Genomic DNA, 20,691 nt, shown 5'->3' with positions numbered 1-20,691 from the left:
CCATCGCGTGAGTAATTAAATGACTAAAAGGGCCCCTTTAATTTGAATACGCGGTTACTTCTTTTTTTAATGAACGAATACATTAAAGCGCACACTGAACTAATTAGAAGCAATCAATTGTACACAGCGTTTTCTTTCGAGAATTCACGGTGTGTTTCACAGAAAGTAATGCGTGTGTGTGCGTGCGTGCGTGCGTGTGTGTGTGTGTGCGTGTGTGTGTGTGTGTGTGCGCGCGCGCGCGCGCGCGCGTGTGTGTGTGTGTGTGTGTGTGTGTGTGTGTGTGTGTGTGTGTGTGTGTGTGCGTGTGTGTGGGTGTTTGCGCGCGTGAGCGTTCCAAGACAATCCAAGGTTTATATAACCCCTAACAAATGATATCCACAGGGCCGGCATTCTACTTTATTTTAGACCATTCCTTACGGTTCAAAAAGTACACGATGGATTGCTGGAGCATTTTTTCCTGGCCGTTGTAAAAGAGGGTTAATAGGCGCTTCTTCCTTCGCTTGCATGGCGAAAGTTATGGTGCACGGCGCATTCGGTGAGCACTTTTCAAGCTCGTAGGGCTCTGCGAGGACCGCATAAAACCAACATTGCATACATCTAAATCTCAACATTACGCCGTTTATTTCTCGAACAATTACGAAAGAAACATCAATCTACACACTCGTCATTTATGCGAGGTTGCGCAAGCCACAATAGTTATAGATTTGAGCCGTGTGCGCGTGTATTTCGACCAAGAGGCAACTTTGTGCGAAATGTGGACGACGTTGTGCGCGTCGCAAATATATTATGTTTGAGAAGATAGCACTGCTCTCAACTTATGCAAGTAACTGTAATTGAGTTCAGAGTAGGATGACACTGTGAAATCTGCAGCTTCTTTTGTGGCGTTAGCTACACTTGCCTAGCCGGAGCCGATTTCGCGTGGAGGGTCATGAACCGTGCTGCGCATGCGCGAGGATCAGTGATGTCACACAGCTGGGTCACCGGAGCTGGCATCTCACGCGCTCTCTGACACCGCCGCGCGCGGCTCGCCGCTGCTGGTCTGCGCGTTCGGGAGGAGTGGCGTCGTAGGCGCGGCAGACACGCTGGCGCCGGCGCGCGCGCAGACTCCGCCACCGCCGCGCGCGGCTCGCCGCTGCTGGTCTCCGCTGCATTCGAGAGAAGTGACGTCGTAGCCATAGACACAGTGGCGCAGGCGCGCGCGCAGCTACTCGCCTTCGCTGTGCAGTCGCCGTCTGACACTGCGCTGGGGTCGCTTGATAGCGCCTCTGACTGGCGTTTGCAGGTGGGTAACGCCACGGAGAAGGAGAGCGCAAATGCTGCTCGACGGCGCAGAAGAGCCGAGAAGCTTACCTCATCGGATCCTGAAGTAGTTGCCTGGCAATTAGCGGTTCAGCGTACGAAGAATGAACAGAAGAAGGCTAATAATCCTAGACAATCTAGAAAGCTAAGAATAATCAGCTGAACCTTTGCTAACGCTACGTATATCCGGGCGTAGCCGAGCTAAGCCAATGTATTTTTTTTTTATTTACCTGTAGTTTAAGCCGAAATAAATATCCGTGTTTATGCAAGAATCCACCCCGATGCGGTCTTCCGGTGCAGGGTGGCGGCCAGCAGCCCGGCAGAGCGACAGTGTACGTGGACGTCGCCCTCATCACTCCTGGCGCGCCCTGTTCATTCGAGGACAAAAGGCTTTCACCGCCCGCGTATATTGCGCGGTCGCACTCGGTCGCCAAGACGGCGCGCGCCGCTGCCGCCATCACATAGCGCGCCGAGCAGTGTTTGTCGCTTCCGGCAAGCGCATTCATACTCCATGTAAACAATCGGGCCCCGGCCTGAAACGAGTCGCCGCTGAAAAAGAAAGCCGCCTGTGTCGCTGGCGGCAGTCTCGCTTCACGCCTGGCTGCGTCGGAAAGCTCCGGAGAAGTGAGCATGCAATGCATCCTCGAGCGCCTGAGGCCGGACGGAAGCTACGGGCGCAACAAAAAGGTCCGGTGCACTGGGGAGAAATGGGCGGCGCACCGGTGCTGCAAAAGTGTGTAGTACCACAGGAAAGGCTGCGACATTTCTGCGCATGCGCGCGACCGTCCAGCGAGCTTGTGCGCAATTTTTCGTGTGGCCAACACGCGGCCTTTCTGTCAGGCATGGTCGGTAACGTGAACATCCTGGTGTGCGCTATCCGTCGCACATCTGTGTACTCGCGTTTTCCAGTTCCAACTCGGTGAAATTTTTCGTCGTCATTATGTTGACTCTGCGAAGTGCGCGCTGAAGAATAAGGTAATCAGCGAAAATACTTTGTCTTTTTTTCTATACAAGCTCGTTATAAGATGAGCAATTAGCACGCTTTCGCTCGCAGGGCATGCTGTGACCCTAGTTATTTACGTATTCCTTTGCTTTACTTACTGTTGCTCATTTAAGATCTCAAGTGGCTGATAACTGGTGAAAAAAAAAGAGCGGCGACGGAAAATGAAGTTGGTAATTATTTGCTTGCGTTAAATAAATGCCCGGTCAAGAAGGGGCAAATTATTATGGTCAGGATACACCGATAGCGACAATATACTCTTCGCGCGAAACGGTGCCTGTATCACGCAAATGAGCACGAAGCAGAATTGTAGCGGGCTATTTTTCGTATGCCAACATCGGCACAAAAACGTGTAACGTTACGTTTCGCACTTGAGCGTGCGAGTGCACCGCACTGAACATTCTTCGGATAGAGTCAGATTTGTCAAACTTGAGAGGGAATGTGAAGATCGAAGTAAGTCGTATATATGGCAGAGTGCTTTAGGCATTTCTGGCAAGTTATATCAGAAATTACCTGGCGTTAATTATTATCATTATCAATGCGACTAGTGTAACAGCGACTCCACGACACTGCACTGGCGTTCTGAAAACGCGCCAAACGTCTCAATGCCCCTTGCTTAAGTTCTTTAGGAAACCATCAGCGTGGTAGAAAACAGGCTTGCTTGTATACGGGACATTCTTAAAGGGACACTAAAGAGAAAAACGATTTTCCTCTTACCATTTCACGATACCAAAAACACCATGCTACAAAAACACCATGCAAAAATACCAAACACAGACGCTTGGTAAGCGCGAAAACGCGCGAAAAAGAAAATGCGAGTGGCGACGCCACCTTGAAGTTCCGTCACCAGTCGCCGTGACGTAATATACTTTGACGGCGTCTACTATAGGGCCTACGTAGTTACTAATCGGTATAAATGAAAGACATTGCCTTCCGAGGGAGCCAGAGACTTAACATACCAAGTTTCAGGAAATTTAACTGAGCCAGGGCTGGGCAAAGATACTTTGAAATTGTATCGCGATACTGTACAAGATACTCAGGCAAGAAGTATTGGAGATACAGATACAAGATACTGCCGCAATAATTGTATCCGATACGATACTAGGCAATTGTATCTTAAGATACTTCGATACATTCACAAATTTGTTATTATAGATCCATATAATGTAGCAGCAAACGCCTATACACAAAAATGCCTGCTTGAAAATTTCTTAACTGTGACCGATTTTGTTTCAATTGAATGAAATGTCTGTTAGTATCTCAAAAGCTTTGCCCTTCTTGCTTAAAGTACATTAGTTTCCTTCCAAAACAACTTATTGGGGCTTGTTTTAGCTTCTTCACAGGACAACTCTTCATACATTTCGCTGGCTGCTGTTCTTGCTTGTCATTTTTGCAATTGATGGGAGTCGCTGCTCAGCTTGCCGACCAGCTAGCGGGCTGCCATATAATCACAATAATGTCAATTAGAAGCCTCCGCACGACGGCGCAAATACCGGTGTGGAGTTTTCCCTTGCCCGTAAAAGACAGTTTGCACAATACCGTATACCCGGACAGGTGTACAGCAGCAACAACGCTGGTAGCGACTTTTCTTTTTTTTTGGGGGGGGGGGGGGGGGAGGGGGAGGAGGGCGGGGAAAGCACGCTGTTTACGGGGTTTGATACCCTTCGCTAGCGGGCCGGCCGGCACACATGACCGTATCAGTCCCATTTGCTCTTATTTTCTAAGTGAGTTCGCGAGCTACAGAGACATGACTGGTCTCAAGCATTTCTTTCGTGAGGGACATGTGGTCCCCATGTGCTGAAACATAACCGTGAAACAAAAACTCTATCTTTCAATCCGCGTCCAGATTTCACTCGTTGTGTACATCGGTATCGATGTTTCTCGAATACTGACTCCAAATACCCTTCAGAAATGACCTATATATGAGATATGGGAAAGGCTTCCTTTCAAATGCCAACGTCATTTTATTCAAACTCTCTCCGACTCCACCATCTTCACTGTCGCGGCCTTTGGAGCTAAATTTCGCGACTGCGGCCCGCCGGCTATAAGCCGAGTTTGAGACCCCTGGTGTATACGTAGATGACGTAAAACTCCAATGAATTTCCATGTTCTATTTACTGCTGGCGTAAGGGATTCTTTGTTGATATACTCACTATCTGGCAACCTTTTAGCAATTTTTCTTCAACGAGAGAACATGTGCAACAAAGAAATGTCTCAGACGTATTGTATAGTTGCACAAAGCGTCGCAGGACACCGCCGCTATTCGGGCTATTGCCGCTTATAGCTCCCATTACGTGGCGATTAGTAATACGAAAAATATTTAAGAAGTCCTAAAACAGGAAAACAAATATAAGTTAAATAGAGAGGTCGTTGTGTATCAAACATTCACATTGAATGAGTACAGAAACACAATACAGCCGGCGCCCTTAGTAGCTATGAGCATGAAATATCGTCATCTTACCTGTTGAGACAACAGAAAATTCAGTGCCTATAGATAATTGCCTGAAATGGCTCATTGGGACGCTCATGAGTAAAACGGAGCATTCAGTAAAACAATGTTTCTCGAATCCCCTTCCTAACATCTTTAAGATGGCTCCTAATGATTTTCATTATTATAATGCAAACTCAATTTCGCTATTTTCATAAGCGGTAAGCAGAATATTATGTACTGTATACTCAAGGCACACCCACAAAATAATATACTTGTTTTCAAAATCGCCTTGGCAACGTGTAAATGTGTAAACAGTCGTAGAAATAAAGCAGACAGTTAGAAGAATAAAGCAGCAATATTATTTTGGGAGTGCGTTACAAACTACATACTGCAGCGACCAGACCGGAAAAACAGTGCAGAGACCTAAGTTATGTATGTGATGCAAAATGACTGCTAAGAAAGCACTTGTGCTAATAATCAAACTATGGTTTCATAAATTTTTTGAATAAATGTAGATGGAAGAGAAAAATACGGTAAGCCAAGATATTTTCTGTTAGGTAAGCGCTTGCTCTATTAGATCTAGCATCAGGCAGTGGTGCTAAAGTTGTTAGAATCATAAGTTAATTCATTGCATGCAGGTCAAACTTACATGCACGAGATCCTTGAAATCGCTGATATGTAAAATCCACGCGACGCAAAGCAACCCCATTCTTGCACGCATCACATTTCGTTACGGAGCAAGACGCAAGAGAATTTTCAATAACGACACTGTAACAACATCGGAATTTGGGCGATAGACGCAGTGGAGTTCGCGGCGCAGGACAGTGGCTAAGAGCAAGTGTCGCTGCAATGGCGCAACTAAAAAGAAAAGAAATCGAGAAAACAAAAGGTACGTGGGCTGGGCGTAGACGTCGGCGTGCTTGTCTTCCTGATCTTCTACCGTCACTGGATGACTCTGGCGTAAAAATAAAATAACGTCACTGCCCTTAGACGTTTTCAGATGGCTTAGTGGCACCAATACCAGCTTGAGAAGCGGAGGTTGGCCAGCGATTATTGTTTCGCACGGTTGTGTTGCGATAGAAGTATCTTGTATCTTAAGATGCACGATACATTATCGAATGTATCGGAAATACAGATACAGATACTCGTATTTCAAGACGTATCGCGATACAGATACAAGATACCCATAGAGTATCTAAGATAGTATCTAAGATACATGTATCTTCGATACTGCCCAGCACTGAACTGAGCCAATTTAGCCAAAATACGAAAAAAAAAAACATTTTGAAATCATTGACGTCACCATCGGGGATTTCGGCGTGAAATTTAAAAAGTGAGACATGTGGCATTGATTTTCTCATCTATTAAAAAAAACCTATGGTGGTGAAATTAATGACAGAGTTTTCAGTGTATAATTCATCAGTCTAAACCACCTTATTGTTTTACTTTAGTGTCCCTTTAAAGGCCTTCTCTACCGCCTATTGAGGCATGCGCCAGTGGCGTTGTGGTTATAGCATTGGGATTCGGCACTCAAGGTTCGGAGTTGAAACCTTGCCGTCCGAACATTGCTAAGAGCTTTTATTTATGTTTATGTATGGTTATGAGGTGCACATATGAGCAACGCTAATGCCACGGGCGCGCGGCGCGCGTGTGTACAACGTCAAAGCGGAAACTGGATGTCCGTCCATCCTAAACCCATCGTGCCAGCTAAATAAATGCTATTTCCAATTAAAACTAAACTAAGTTAAATTTCGTTGTTACACTAGCCGAAACCAGAACATCATTATGAGGCACGCAGCAGAGACGGACTTCTGGTTGCTTTGATCCATCGAGATCTTTTAACATGTCCCCGTTGCATGGTACGCGGACATTTTTGCATTCCGCCCCCATGGGAATGCAGCCGGGATTTCATTTAGTGATCTCTTGCAGCACAGCGACATAACCACTAAAGCACCACGGCGTTATGCACAGACGTGTCTCCGGGCCTAACCACGTAGGTAGGTAGGTAGGTAGGTAGGTAGGTAGGTAGGTAGGTAGGAATTAGGTAGGTAGGTAGGTAGGTAGGAATTAGGTAGGTAGGTAGGTGGGTAGGTAGGTAGGTAGGTAGGTAGGTAGGTAGGTAGGTAGGTAGGTAGGTAGGTAGGTAGGTAGGTAGGTAGGTAGGTAGGTAGGTAGGTAGGTAGGTAGGTAGGTAGTAAACTTTATTTGGGTTTGGAAGAACCTTAACCATGTAAAAAAGAAGAAAGAAAGAAAAACCTGAGGTGTTCTTGAATTCTAGCGATTGCCGATAAATACACAGAACGACACTGTTTAACATTAGGTACAGAAATTTGGGCCTTACACGGAATAAAGAGCATGAATTTCGCATGGCTGCTGTGACGCGCGTGTGGCGACGCTTCTATGATTTATTTGCTCGGATCACAGCGTGCTTTCGCAGTCCACACGAACCACTGCTTTTTCCGGCACAAAGCGAGGCCCGTTAAAATGCTTCTCTTGTCGCGAAAGATTCAAGGAGGAGAAGATGGGGGTGGTTGAGGGGGAAGGAGTACGCCAAGGAGTCGCTGAGAAGACGGTTGTTTCCGGAACTGCCTCTCAGGCCGGACTTTCTTCTACAGCTCGCGCGGTAACTGAACCAGCATATCATTGCCGAATGCGCCGTCGACTACCATGCCTGCCTGGGGACAAACAAAGCGGCGCGGGGTATTGAAACCTCGACCGAGGTAAGGCCGATCTGGGGCGCGCGTCCTTGCGACGGCAACAGCGGAAGGCACTCACAGTTCATGCATACTCGATGAGAGCGCGATGAGGGGCGGCGTGCGGCACACCGGCTGGAACCCAGGGGCCGCCGGGGCGAAGCCATTAAAGGCGAAGCAGACACAACGGGACGCCAGTGCGACGACCCGCGACCTTCGTGCGCATGCTATGTACGGTTCGACGAAAATAAATGCGCGTGCGCGCCAAGAACGGTGCACGCAGTACCGCATCGGCGAGTCGCCAACAGTGCCACTCATTCGAATCCAGCCATCACGACGATGCAGAAAAAAAACTGACTCTGCGTACTCGCTTTGCTGCACTTATCCGCCATTCTTTCGTGAAGAGTTTCTCCAGCTGATATATGCATCCACCGTGCTAATGTCACTGTCTTGCTTTGAATTTTATTTGCAATACTTGTGAAGCAATATGTGGATTGATGTTCGCTTCAGACTGAAAAAAGAGAGAGGCGCAGGAAACGGTAGTTTATAATCGATTATTATGACGAATACTATCAGAGTGAGTGGATGGAAATGAGGCCACGACGACGGGCATACGGTACATGAAAAACCATTGTTCAGCGACGCAAATAAAAATTTTCCTACTGTTTGTTCGCTGCTTTTCTTCTGCCCACTGAAGATGGCGACCTAACTATGTCTGACGAGCGCCGCAATAGTTGCCACGCCTACCATCCTTGCAAGACGTAGCACGACCCTGTCGCCACTATACGTGTGGCCACTGTCGACTATATATTCATACATGACGACAGTGAGAGAACTTGTACGGCCGGAGGTTTGCTTTCTCTCAGTGTTGAACGTTACCTAATAGGGGCGGTGCACAGTATGTAAGTAATGCTGCAGCGGGCTGTGTCCACAGCAGGGCGTCATGCCATCTATTAGACTATAATAGCATGACATTTTGCGGAGCTGAGTGCCGGTTTACACGCAATACAAAGGCAGGCGCATCTTCGACCCAGTGTGGTCGCTTGGATACAAGGGCCATCACAAACGGGTTGGGATATATCGAGCTATTTCGTGATGCCATTTCGTACATTATCTGCGAATGGGAAAGCATACTGCGGGAGTTCATTGTGCTATTCGATTCGAAGAGGGGAGGTCATGGAAGAGAGGAGGTGGCGTACAAAACAAACAGGGGGATATCTTGATGGCGACGACTTCAATGTTTGCGGTGGTTTTTGTACAGGCGACGAGATTACCGGAAAATTTTCGCGTGATAAGGCTAAAAAAGCTCAGCTTGACAGAGGTACACCGGACCTTTCTTCCACGGGCCGATGTAATTGTTCCCACGTCGTCGTTCCTCATGACCGGCGCGGCACGCCACGACTTCAAGCAGCTAAAAAAGCGGCCCGGAGCAGCAACGCATACAGCTCACACTCGAATAGATGTGCCATCCATTTGAACGCAGCCACCACGATGACGCAGGAAAAAAATATTGGACTTTGCACACTCGCTTTGTCAAAGTTAATTATTTACTCGTTAGGCACTGTGCAAGTTATATACGGAGTGATTGCCGCTTAATATGACAAAAAAAAAAAAAGAAAACGGCGTCGACGGTATCTTTTAAACACCTTGATAATGCTGCAGAGAAAAAACAGCCTTCAGCATGCTGGCCTCTTCTTATTGTCGTGATAGCGTATGTCGGGATTTTTCTGCCTTTATGCCGCTTCAGTTGCAACGACAATTAAATTTTAAGCAGAGCCTATACAGACAAAGTTGAGCTTTGCAGTAGCCGGAGTCTGTCTGGACGTCACCACTTTGTGCTGGTGTACGGCTCGCTTCGGCTATTTGAACACAAACCCACGCTCTAATTGGGATGGCAGAAAACTGTGCCTGCATTCTTTCCTCTTAACCACGCACACAAAGACACACGCGCGTGCACAGAAAACAAACCAAAAAGAAGGGACGCCATACCCCAACTATACGTACACTAATGTCGAGGAGAAAAAAAGTCACCGTCCTTACGCCCTACAGTGGAGGTGGTTGCCCAGCGAAGCTGAAAATGAGGTCCCGGTGTTTATCCCTGCGTTTATCACGTGGGTATATTAAAGTATTTCTGAGCTATGTTGCGCATTTGCGTGCCGCGCCTCTTCATGCCTCGCGAGCTCGAACCGCTCGAACCGCCGGATCCTTGGCCCGAAGTGGCCGCTCGCGAGCTGCTTTACAAAGGTACTCCGCTTGGCGGGCCATGAATGTAGCGTATGCTACTTCAAAGTTTTCCGTTTGAGCAGCATGCGTCTTTTTGGCGTGACATGCGTCGTCTTGTCTGGCTTGCCGCATGCACTTGGTGTTTCGTGCACGATATTCAGAAGCATGCGTCGTCTTGCCGCCTTCACCGTTCGAGCGTGCCCTCTAACGCTATCGCGTTATAACATCTAGGCGCCCGAATCACGGCCCTAGCTTTACTTTGACGAAAGGGGAATCGAAAACAACAGCACACAATTCGCTATCCGGAAGCTTCAAAGTTCGTGAATCTTGATGGCTTACGTTATCCGAAAGGGAAATGAAGCAGCGTGATTCACCCAGAGTAAAAAAGAAGCATCAGATGGTGCTTCACACACCTCGCCCTATAACCTTTCTCATTTTGCAGAGTCCCCACGGGTCGTCGGAAAGCACACGCTGCGAGTACGTACACGGTCTAGGCGCCACAAAAAATTTATAGTCCTTGGGCAGGTCGCATCGTTAGTCCGGGCGGCAATCTCCCTCAAGTCGCCCAAAGAGCGTGAGAGACCGCAGGTGTTATATCTCGCTCTCAGGCTCAATTGCCGCAGGCCGCTCTGACTGAACCTGTGGAACTGCAGCCTTCGTGTATAGCTGCTGCACTGCGGGCTCGTTTCACGTAATTGATTCGATGATCAGAAGCACCTAAGCCCTAGACGCTTTCCGAAGAACTTTCGTGGTTTAAATGTGTGCAGGCGTCACATAAAGAGGCTTGCAGATAAAACCAGATTTCCTTGCGTAAACATAGTTCTCCTTACAGACATAACGTTATTCTGGGCACGCAAAGCTCTTTCAGCGAGTACTATAGAGCACATGCTACGAGACTTCTAATTCCATACAAGTGCCTATACACCGTGTCTTCGCCTCTTTGTGGCTCTCCTCCACGCATATCGTATGGGCAGTCTGTAAAGGAAAACAATAATAATAAAAAGAAAGAAGTAGGGAGAACGAATTCAGTCGACAACAGCAGCAGACAACGTTGCAGGCGCGCGAGCGGAATCCCTCGTTGTATACTGGACACGCGCGCTGTCCGCGGCGTCGAGTCTTTGGGGAAGCAGTGACACTGGAACTGCGGCCGCACTGGCCGAGCGCGTCGCCCACTTAGGCCGCCCTAAACCCAATTTAGGGCGCGCACAGTGGTGGCCGCGGCGCAACTCAGTTAGGAGCGCTCCGGCGCTGTTTCGCGGGTCCAACCGCGCCAACGGATCGAATTATTGCTCCGGTTCGGCTTTCCGAGCAGCCAAACGGCCGCTCTAAACACGGCGGCCACAGCGCGGCACACTGCACACCTAGTATAGCAGCGCGCCTTGTTCGTTCAAGTGAGACGACGCGCTCTCCTGAATGGGCGATTATCGATCCCGCAGCCGCTTCCAGCTGTTCCGAACGCGCGCTGCACTTTCCCGGCGCCAGCGCCCTCACGCTGCGCGTGTACACGCACACACACACGCGCACCCCGGCCGGCCGCCAACTGTCGTCCGGCGGCCCCCCTCATGTATTATATAGTATGTGTACAGGCGCTTTGCCCCCACCCGAATGAATACAGTGCAGTCGATATGATCTGCGCCGCTATGGACTCACGTTTTCAGAGCGCACGACGACCTCAAGCTTCCGCGCCAGTGGTTTAGAAGCTATATAGAGTATTTTAGTGCGTTAGCAATAGGTGCGTCAGCTCGTAAAAATAGTCAGTTGAGTCGATCTGAAGCCGACGCCGTATGCGCAGTAGCGAATGGGGGTCGGACGGAAAGGGTGGTGTAGTGACGTTTGTGAGTAAATAATAAATTAAGTAACATAAGTAAGAATGTTACGATGGCTTGCTTTGAACTCTGGGACTCTTGCGCTAAAATGCGATGCTGTAGGCACTGTTACAGGCGCATGCCTCATCAGACGGAAATGAACACCTTTAGGAATGCCACGCGTGCAAACAAGCGCGTTTTCCACAGCGCTGACGGGTTCCCTCGTACAAACCCATACGTTGAGACACACTAGCCCAGCACCATCAAGGTGCGAGTCCTGCATAACCACTGCCGACGCTGTTAATCGCTCTTATCGTCTAGAGTTGCTCGATCTCGCCGGTTCCCCACACCCGACGTTATGCTAAGGGACTTCTCTAGGGTTTACCAATAAATCGACGTTGAAATTTTCCCCTCGTCATAGGCATATAAAAAGTGCAAATACTTAAGAAGTACCAACACTGGAACTTCGTTGCAGTGTTGGTACTTTTGCTTAGTGCAGCACTAGAACTTCGTGCCAGTGTTGTACTAAGCCTTGTGGAACTTAATAACAGCCGACTACGTATACAGTAATCTGACTGCCTACACCGCGTAGTATACCAGTCCTTCTCCGCAAGTTGGCGCGATTTTGCTTTGCCAATTGCATGGCCTCAGATGTGCCGCCGCAAGATGCGTTCACCTTGCCGCAAACTCTGTGTGTAAGCGAGCTATTTTTCTTCCTTTTCCTCTTTTCCTATTCGCTCGTTTTATTCCTCTTTCATGCTGAATGCAAATAACACAGCGTAGGAAGCGATGCGTAAGCGTAAAGAAACGCCAGTAACGGCGCGTTCTGAAGCTCACTGCCGCCTGTCCCACAGCCTGTCATGGCTGTCACCGACACGCCTGTCCCTTTTATTTACGCCTCCACCTCCTCCCTCACTTTTATTTCCAGTTCGGGCCATCCATGCACGGTGCGCTGCATCTATAGTCATGTGCCTTCGCAATCGACAACGCCGTTGCTCGCCTCCCCGAGATGGCCGACCTTCTCGCTGTCCCTGGCTGCATATCAAGCTCTTCGCGAATTGTCTCCCGCTGGACCATCACGCGATTGGCTCTCCTTTGTTTGATCCAGAGAGCGTCGGAAGCCAACAAAGGGCGATCGGATGATGCTCATTAGAAATGTTAAACGATCCGGCCTTTCATGCACAGTCATTTTGATGACCGATCATCAAAAGTGGTTACCAGGCTGACGACAGACATGCTATTCACTTCTAATGGCGATTGATGATAATAGAGAGCTACGTGAATATAAGAATGAAACGCAATCCCCCAACCTGCCTCGACATACTTCAGAATTATTTCGAATGGCTCCTCATTATATCTTAGTGGACATATTAATGCAGTCTTTTTTTTTTCTCTCTCTCTCCACTGTCATGCGTTTTTATTATTTACCTCAGTTTTTATTATTTACCTCAGATCTCTCTACGATCATTGTACGTCTAACACGGAACATCGTTCCTGACATACAACACGCACTCGTCTCCTCGCACCATTTATAGACACAAGGAAAGAAGCGAAACGCAAGTGCAACTAAGCTTCACGTTCGATGCAAGCGGAAAGTGTGCGCTCTTGAGGAACTTTGTTGATGAGAAAGAGGAAAAGAACAGACGCTCGCGTGGCCGGAACCAAAAGCCTTCCCTGCAGCGCTTCCTTCCGGCTTTCTGCGAAGATGCTAAGCAGGGTGAGCGATGCGGGTGCTGGACTGCTACGCAAAGACATTGCAATGTCCTAAACGTCTGTGCTGATGATAAATGCCCTAGTAAAGCACACAAGCTAAACAGCGTGAGGCACACTGGTGACGCCGGTATTTATTTTAATACGCAACGTGTTTACGTTTGGTTGCAAGCACTATTCTAAAACTCTATTGACTCGGTAGCGCCATTTTCTGCCAGACATAAAGGCCCGCATTCACAATAACTCCTTGCTTTAGAATTCTTCGCACGAGCAAATTGCGGCCGATTTTCAAGCTGGACATATTAGCGTAGGCAGCCACCCAATAGTAAAGATCATCTTACGAACGAAAAGCTTTGCGAGTTTAATCCATGTTTCGCGCGGCGTCGCTGTCACCGAGTTCACGAATCTTTATCGCTCAAAAGTTCTCTCTATAGTATTGGCCGGCCGCTTCCGCATTTAATGTCTCCCACATTAAGATTTCGCTATAGCATCTGCTCAAGAGTTGTGGCGAAAAGACTGAATACGGGCCTGATCGGAGCATGCAAAGAGGTGCCCGTATTCGCAGAAAGTTTATTTTCACGTTGAAACTATTCGTAAGAGTAGGTGCGGTTACCCTGACGTTGCTCATATCATTAGCGAAAACGACTGTACAATGAAGAAAAAAGACAGCTGACGAATAAGCAGAATTCGGCCTCATAACCATCATGGTGCGATGACGTGCGCATTCACTCCTACTCTTTCTTCACTCTCGTCCCCTGCTTTTTCTTTCTTGTGCAGTACGGGCAGCACAATTGCAACGACTCATACTGATGGTTCCTTGCGCCCCACAGCAGAGGCACGTGGTGACGTCCCTCCATAGCATTCGCTTAAACGTAGCTTTCATGCGACACCATATAGAGTACATCTGTAGCTTTATGAACCATCCTTAGACACCGTTTATTGCAGGCGGTTAACGAGAAAATTTAAATCTTTGGCTCTCATTAAAAAAAAAAGGGCAAGGCAGCTTCGCACTAGGGCTGCCAAGCCTGAAGGAAGTGCGGAGCTCGGCAGCTTTCTTTCTTTCTTTCTTTCTTTCTTTCTTTCTTTCTTTCTTTCTTTCTTTCTTTCTTTCTTTCTTTCTTTCTTTCTTTCTTTCTTTCTTTCTTTCTATTTTTTCTATGTCCTATTTTTGTCATTGTTATTTCTTTCTCTTTCTTCCCTTTCTCTCTCTCTCTCTCGCTATTTCTCGCTTCCACTTTCTCTCTATCTCTTTCTTTCTATATATTTCGATTTCTTTCTTTGATTCTCTCTCTTTCTGTCTTTCGTTCTCTTTCTGTTTTTCTTCCTTTTCTTTTCTCTCTATTTCTCTCTTGCTCTTTCTCTTCTATGCTATTCTTTACTCTCTCCCCTGCTCCTTTCCCTCCTCCTCACCCTCACTTACTTTTCCCACCGCCTTGGTATACTACACTATACAGGGCCTATGTTATGCTCTGGCGTAGATCATACCGTAGTTTTGAGACGTTAAACCCCAACAATTACTTAACTATGTTATGCTCCGCTAGCGTGGCAGTGCTTGTACTTTCATTGTCGCTAAGTGACTGTAGTAGTGTAACTCTGTGTTATAGACTGTTGTGATACTGTGTACTATTTTCATACGCATTCTATTAAATACCATGATAAAAAAAAAAGCCGAGTGGTTACGATGTTCGCCTTCGGATCGTGGGTACGCGGGTTCGAATCCCGCCTCGTCAAGAAATATCTTTTTTTTTTGCCGAGAATTTCTCTGACTCCTTCTTTCTATCTGTTTCTTTCTTTCTATATCTCTTTCTTTCTCTCTCTGTGTACTCGTTCTCTCACCCATCAGAGTTATTGCAGGCCACACCGGACGAATCGGTGCATGTGTTCTGGGAGCGAAGCAGAAGGTGTGGGCGCAGATGAAGTTAGCGCGTGCCGGTTCACGATGATGATCATTTTTGTTCACCCGTCACGAACCAATACTCGGCTTAAAACAGCCCCGCCGTTAAAACGCCAGGCCTGCGCGGAACACACCGCACGGTCACGCCGTACACCGTAAGCTGGAGGAGCGGCCTTTCGAGAGCTCGTTGTAAACTCATTTAGGGCGACTACTGCGAGTACAGTGGCGAGGTACCCCCATTCGCCAGAATTATCATCATTTTAGTAAGTAGGCCAAACCAGTTCGCCCTAATTCATAATTTTTTGAAGTAGCGAAGTGCGGACTACGCGTCCTTTAGGCAACATGCGCGCCTACGTACCTGCACAATGTTGTTGCTGCGGTGGATGATGATGAGGATAATGAAGAATTGTGGCCGAGCTCTTTGTAAAGGGCGAGAAGCCTTAAACTACCCACTCGTAATGCAATTTCCATTATGTGACGCCTGGTGTTATCTTGCTCTTCTGACACGCAATATTACATCTGTTATCGTGATTCCATGCCCGACATCACGCCTGTATAGGGTCCTCTTGCAAAGTTCCAAGCACCGGCGTGGCTCTGTGGTAGAATACTCGACTGTCACGCAGAGTGCGTAGGTTCCCGCTCAAACGATGTTTTTTTATCATTGTCAGTGATAGCTGCGACGGACACCAGCGGTGGCATTGGCGGCTGCGGCGGACAACTGCGCCACCAAAATCGGCTATTGTGAGCTCCCGACAGCTGACCTACGTTGGAACTGCTCGCAAGAGAAACTTTAAGCCAGTCGTTATGCCTAACAAATCATTCGCGAAGCAGCCTGGCCAACCGCAAAGAACACTTTGAAACAAAATGTTTGTGAATTTTGCCCGCGATTTCTTTTTCTTTTTATTGATATGATTTGAGGAGACCTTGGCACGCAAATAAGGCGCCGGCTACTCCTTAGCTCTTGAATGGGTGAAAGATGCGAGATGCAGGGTTCACAATTGCACCTCAGACAACGTTTTGACATTAATACCAGCGCTCTAATAAAATGTTTCTTCAATATTTTTATATTACCCAAAATTCATTTGCAGAGTATTTCTCTATGTCCAACCTTGCAAGGCTGATAAGATATGAAGTTATTTTGTTGTACATTCAGAAGCATTGCCACGTTAAGGGCTGTATTGAGGAATCCTCTAGAGATGCTATGCAATTTGAACATCAGGTTGTTTTCGGACTGTGGCACAATGCAGCAGTTGAAATAAAAGAAATAATGGAAACGTCCACATCTAGGCGCCCGCACAAAACATTCAGGTGATCCAAGGTATTCCCGAGACACCCGCCATGTATACGTTTATTGGTTGCTGCACGCGTATGCTTGTTATTGAGTATGAATCGGAACAATGTTTATTTCTTACCGCACCTGATCACCATGCGGATAACACCTCATGTCATCAATCACATCAAGTCTCCGCCCATTTAGGACTTCACCAGACATCTTTAATAATATACTCAGCATTTATTTAGCGTCGCGCGCGCTAAACTTTTTTTCCACAAATCTGACGAACGCGGCCGAACTCAGCAGTCGGTTTGAAGTACCGCAATTTGACAGCCAGACCGAGGCTGCAGTAATGCAGCATCGAAACGAAACAACGCAGTGCGCCATATGAGTGACAGCTTTCATGCACACCGAACCCAGCGGTTCAGGCCCTGTGCAGGCGGAAGCCCTCATCCCGATGTAACGCTCGCTTAAGGAAGCGGGCACTTGCGAAACAAATTGCAGATGGATGTCAGCTAAATAATTAATATCACTATAGTTAATTTTTCTTACCTTTAGCACATTTACAAACAGCGGCACTAAAGCCTGACACTATACGTAACGTACATTTAGCAGAAATTCTCCGTTTATCGCAAATTTCGGGGCATGCGTCTTGAGAATATGTGATGAAATTCACTGAAGTTCCAGCTAACGCGGGACCAGTAATGCGTCAAGTGCGCGCGCGTTCGTTTCCAACACGGAGCTTTGAACATGCATCCATCCGCGCGTCCAGTCTGCTTGAACAGGTGAGCATGCACAAACCTAGAATGTTTCGAATAATCTGATAAAACACCGACACGAGTAGTTTGCCGGCCAACGAGCATGCTCTCATGTAAGGCATCATCTTATCTCCTTGCGAAATGTTTTTTTAAATGTTGGCGCTTCTCTCTGTGTGACTTCGTCCTCGTGGTCTTCTTCATCATGCTTAACCGTTGAGCATCACGGAGTGCCGACTAGACGAAACCGCCGCCCTTCCAAGTTAAGAAAAACATCAATCGCATTTCTATAAATGGAAGCTCTTTGCCAAATGGAATATACAGCAGGTGAGTGCAAACGAGAGCAAGTGATGTAATAGGTGCGTTATTTTGGGGCCACCTACCCGGCCGCACGTTTTCACCACTTTTTGAAACAGCACAAAATGGACGAAAAACGCGTGTCTTCCGTCTCTTACGCGTTCTTTTTTTTAAATGAATGCAAATCAATTTTTCCAGTCCACCAATTTGTTAGAGGCCTTCCAGCACGAAACGGTGGCTGACATTTGTGAAAAAAACAAGCGAAAATCTCCGCTAAAACGCAGTCCATTCATCTGAAGAAAAGGTTTACAAAAATTTTGTCGCAACAACGTCATGCCGGCATATCCAACTTTTATATCGTTTGAAAAAAAAAAAACGTAATAGACGAGCTGCGACTGCAGAGGAGGTTAAGCGGTGCAATCACCCGCATGTACGCTGGACGTGGATAAAAGGAGTATTCAGAAATAAGTTACCATTTACAACGAGAACGAATTCGTCTTGCTTAAAAGGATCACCCAAGTATAAGACGAGTTATTAAGTAAGTACATAAGGACGCGCTGGCCGGACAGTTCATGCGGCGTGACAGAACTCAGAATGCTTAGTCCGCGTCAGGTAATCACTTTTGTCTGGAAATCGTTTAGCTAATCACAGTTAAACACCCATTCCGAGCCAAGGCCCTCTGCTCCTGTATTGGCTTCCTGCAGCTGATAAAAACAGGAGGCATTTCACATTCTATCCTTAGCAATACAATTCTTGTGTGCACCGTGAGTTCCGATTAGATTCTTGGGTTGCTACGTACGCAGAAGATTTAATTTGTTTTCTGAGAAAGACAGTAATAGAGAGAAAACGCAAGGATGTTCAAGCCTACATGTTAATACAACGTGAAGACGTTGGAATCCGTCAAGATGTGCTGGAATATTTATTCCTTGTGCTCGCTTTCATGCGATTTAGCAGAGCCACATGCAAACACATACACAGACATGCGCGAGCGCCGCACGTAAAAAAAAAAAATCAAACAAATGAAACAGACACTCAATGACGCAACTGCTATATTATGCTCCTGTCTCTTTTCTGTTTATTCTTGTCTTTTGCGGCAGGATGATGTTTACGCTCGGTGCGTGCGTTCACACACGACGAGCGACTTTGATCGTCCTGTCGCCTATACCCGCTCGTATTCTCTCGTGTGATCGTGCCGCCGGTGAATCGCGAACACGATCTCAAGTGACGCTAGCTGCTTCGGCGGACCCAAGCCAAACAAACCATGATTTCCCAACGGGCGATGTCATCGCCGAAACGTATCAACTCGGCGCCCACGGTCTTCGGAGTCTCGCCGCACCGACGCTGAAAGTAGTTAATGAAAACAAGGGCAACCTCCTCGATCACCGTCTTCGGTAGCGTGCCCCGTCCCGCGGAAAGCAAAGCTCGTTAGCCACTGCCACCGCTTCCGAAATCGGCCGACTGGAAAGAACTCGAGCATGACGGGGAGCGGGAACTTTCAGAAGGCGCGCTGCTTTATTCTCTGCTACGACTATATGGAAAAAAGAATGACTAGTACTCCCTGGATGCCACTGAATGAGAAGGGCGGCATCTTTTCATAAACGCTTATGCTAACTTCTCGGCGGGTTAGTTCAGACGAGAAATCACGCGTTCGTGAGCTGTGTAATCAAAACTAGTCTTTCAGCGTGTCGTCCAACGTTCGTTTAGATGTTTTTACTCTCTTGTTACCATTGTCGTCAGTAGTAATAATTGGTAAATTACAGTTCTGTACGCTAACAGCACGTGCATAAGGGATGCGTGATACACACAACACCATGGGACGCGAAACACGCATTCGGGGCGCCAAGTTTGGCGAGGTTGCGGCGTTCGCTTTAAACTGAAAAGCGAAGGCTACAACCTGGCCAGCACATTGTCACTGGGTCAGGTATGTTCGATAGGCAGCCACTCACTTGCGTCAAGCTCGTTGATCTCCTTGGCGCTGACGGGGAAGGCGGCGAAGCCCAGGGACAGCCAAGCGCAGAGCGCACGCCACAGGGCGCCGGAGCACAACATCGCCTGAGGACGACGACGCCGCGAAAGCGACCAGCACTTCCCGCCTTTCACACGCTCATTGCCACAACCACTCACTCAGTGCAGCGACGCTGCATCACCGCCTTTATTTGCCGTTCGTTTGCGGCGCGTACGAGGCGCGAGCGCCGCGGCGGGTGGGACTCGAGTCTAGCTCACGCCGAGCTGCGCATCCGTTGACGCTCGGTGGAGGAGACACACCGGCCTGGACCGACGACGCCGACGCTCTGACTCATTATGCTTCGCCCCGCGGCTGCTGCGCGCTCCGCTCTAGCGGCCCGAGCGGCGTCGTCTGCTGCGCCCTGCGCCACGCTCCCGCCAGGGGGCGGCGCCGCGGAAAAAGTCCCTTCAATGCGCTCAGGTTGACGGTGACCTCGCCGGACGTTTTAATGCGAAGCATTCTTGGGCTATTTCCCCAGCAAATTTGTAACGTAACGCCTTTAATATAGAAATACATACAGCTTCATAGGAAATACATGGGAAACATATGGTGGTATATAGTGTAGAACAACAACCCTCGACCTTCTGACCATGTAGAGTATCGAACCTTTGACCTCCGAAGTGTACAGGAACTCGAGCTCCTAACCTTCCAAGCGTGTAGAGTACCGAACCCCCGAAATGCGAAATATACAGAGGCTCGAACCTCGAACCTTCCAGTTTCGTGGTATCAATTCAATTCAATTCAATTTATTTCCCATCTTACAAATATAGATGAAGGGGTTGTAGGTAAAAGCTGCTCAAAGGCAGCTTGACGAGCCTACAAACCTAAAGTACAGCAGGGAGGCAGTTGTAGAAATTATGCAATTCAAAACGTAAGGAATTACATAATTACACAAGGATCACCGGAGAATACGCGAATCAACACTACGTATATATAAGCAAACTTAAACTGAAGCCATCTAACCCTCAATCTAACCCCCGATCTCCGAAATATGCAGGGACTCGCATCCTGAACTTTTCAAGCACATTTACAATGTTTAATCAAAAAAATATATTAAAAATACACAACGTCCTAAATGCAGGGAGGCGATAACAAAAACGACAACCACACTCATAGGGCAGTCTCTGCATAATTTTTTCACATGTGAGCATGAAAGTGCCGGCAAACTATATACACCTGCATATGCGCTGTCTGAAGTATGAGCATGGTTTAAATGCAATGTTCTTTAAAAAAGGAACATACAAAAGTATATTATGCTATAGCATAACGTTCTTTTTCACAGTTCTATAGAACTGTTCGCAACTGC

The 20,691-nt window shown here is 47.6% G+C and overlaps 1 protein-coding gene across 1 annotated transcript in view; it reads right to left on the bottom strand.

The window, feature by feature from the left end:
* The window catches only part of LOC119399360 (multiple epidermal growth factor-like domains protein 9), a 166,682-nt gene extending 147,000 nt beyond the window's left edge, over positions 1-19,682 (bottom strand). Inside the window, exon 1 of the mRNA XM_037666178.2 lies at positions 19,327-19,682. Within this exon, the coding sequence (XP_037522106.1) occupies positions 19,327-19,429 (103 nt within the window). The 5' untranslated portion in view covers positions 19,430-19,682. The remainder of the gene's footprint in view (positions 1-19,326) is intronic.
* Positions 19,683-20,691: the final 1,009 nt, after the last annotated feature.

This window comes from Rhipicephalus sanguineus, chromosome 1 (genome assembly GCF_013339695.2).
Source record: "Rhipicephalus sanguineus isolate Rsan-2018 chromosome 1, BIME_Rsan_1.4, whole genome shotgun sequence".
Classification (NCBI taxonomy): domain Eukaryota; kingdom Metazoa; phylum Arthropoda; class Arachnida; order Ixodida; family Ixodidae; genus Rhipicephalus; species Rhipicephalus sanguineus.
The sequence above is the reverse complement of the archived record's forward strand: the minus strand, read 5'-3'. Positions and strand labels throughout refer to the sequence as shown.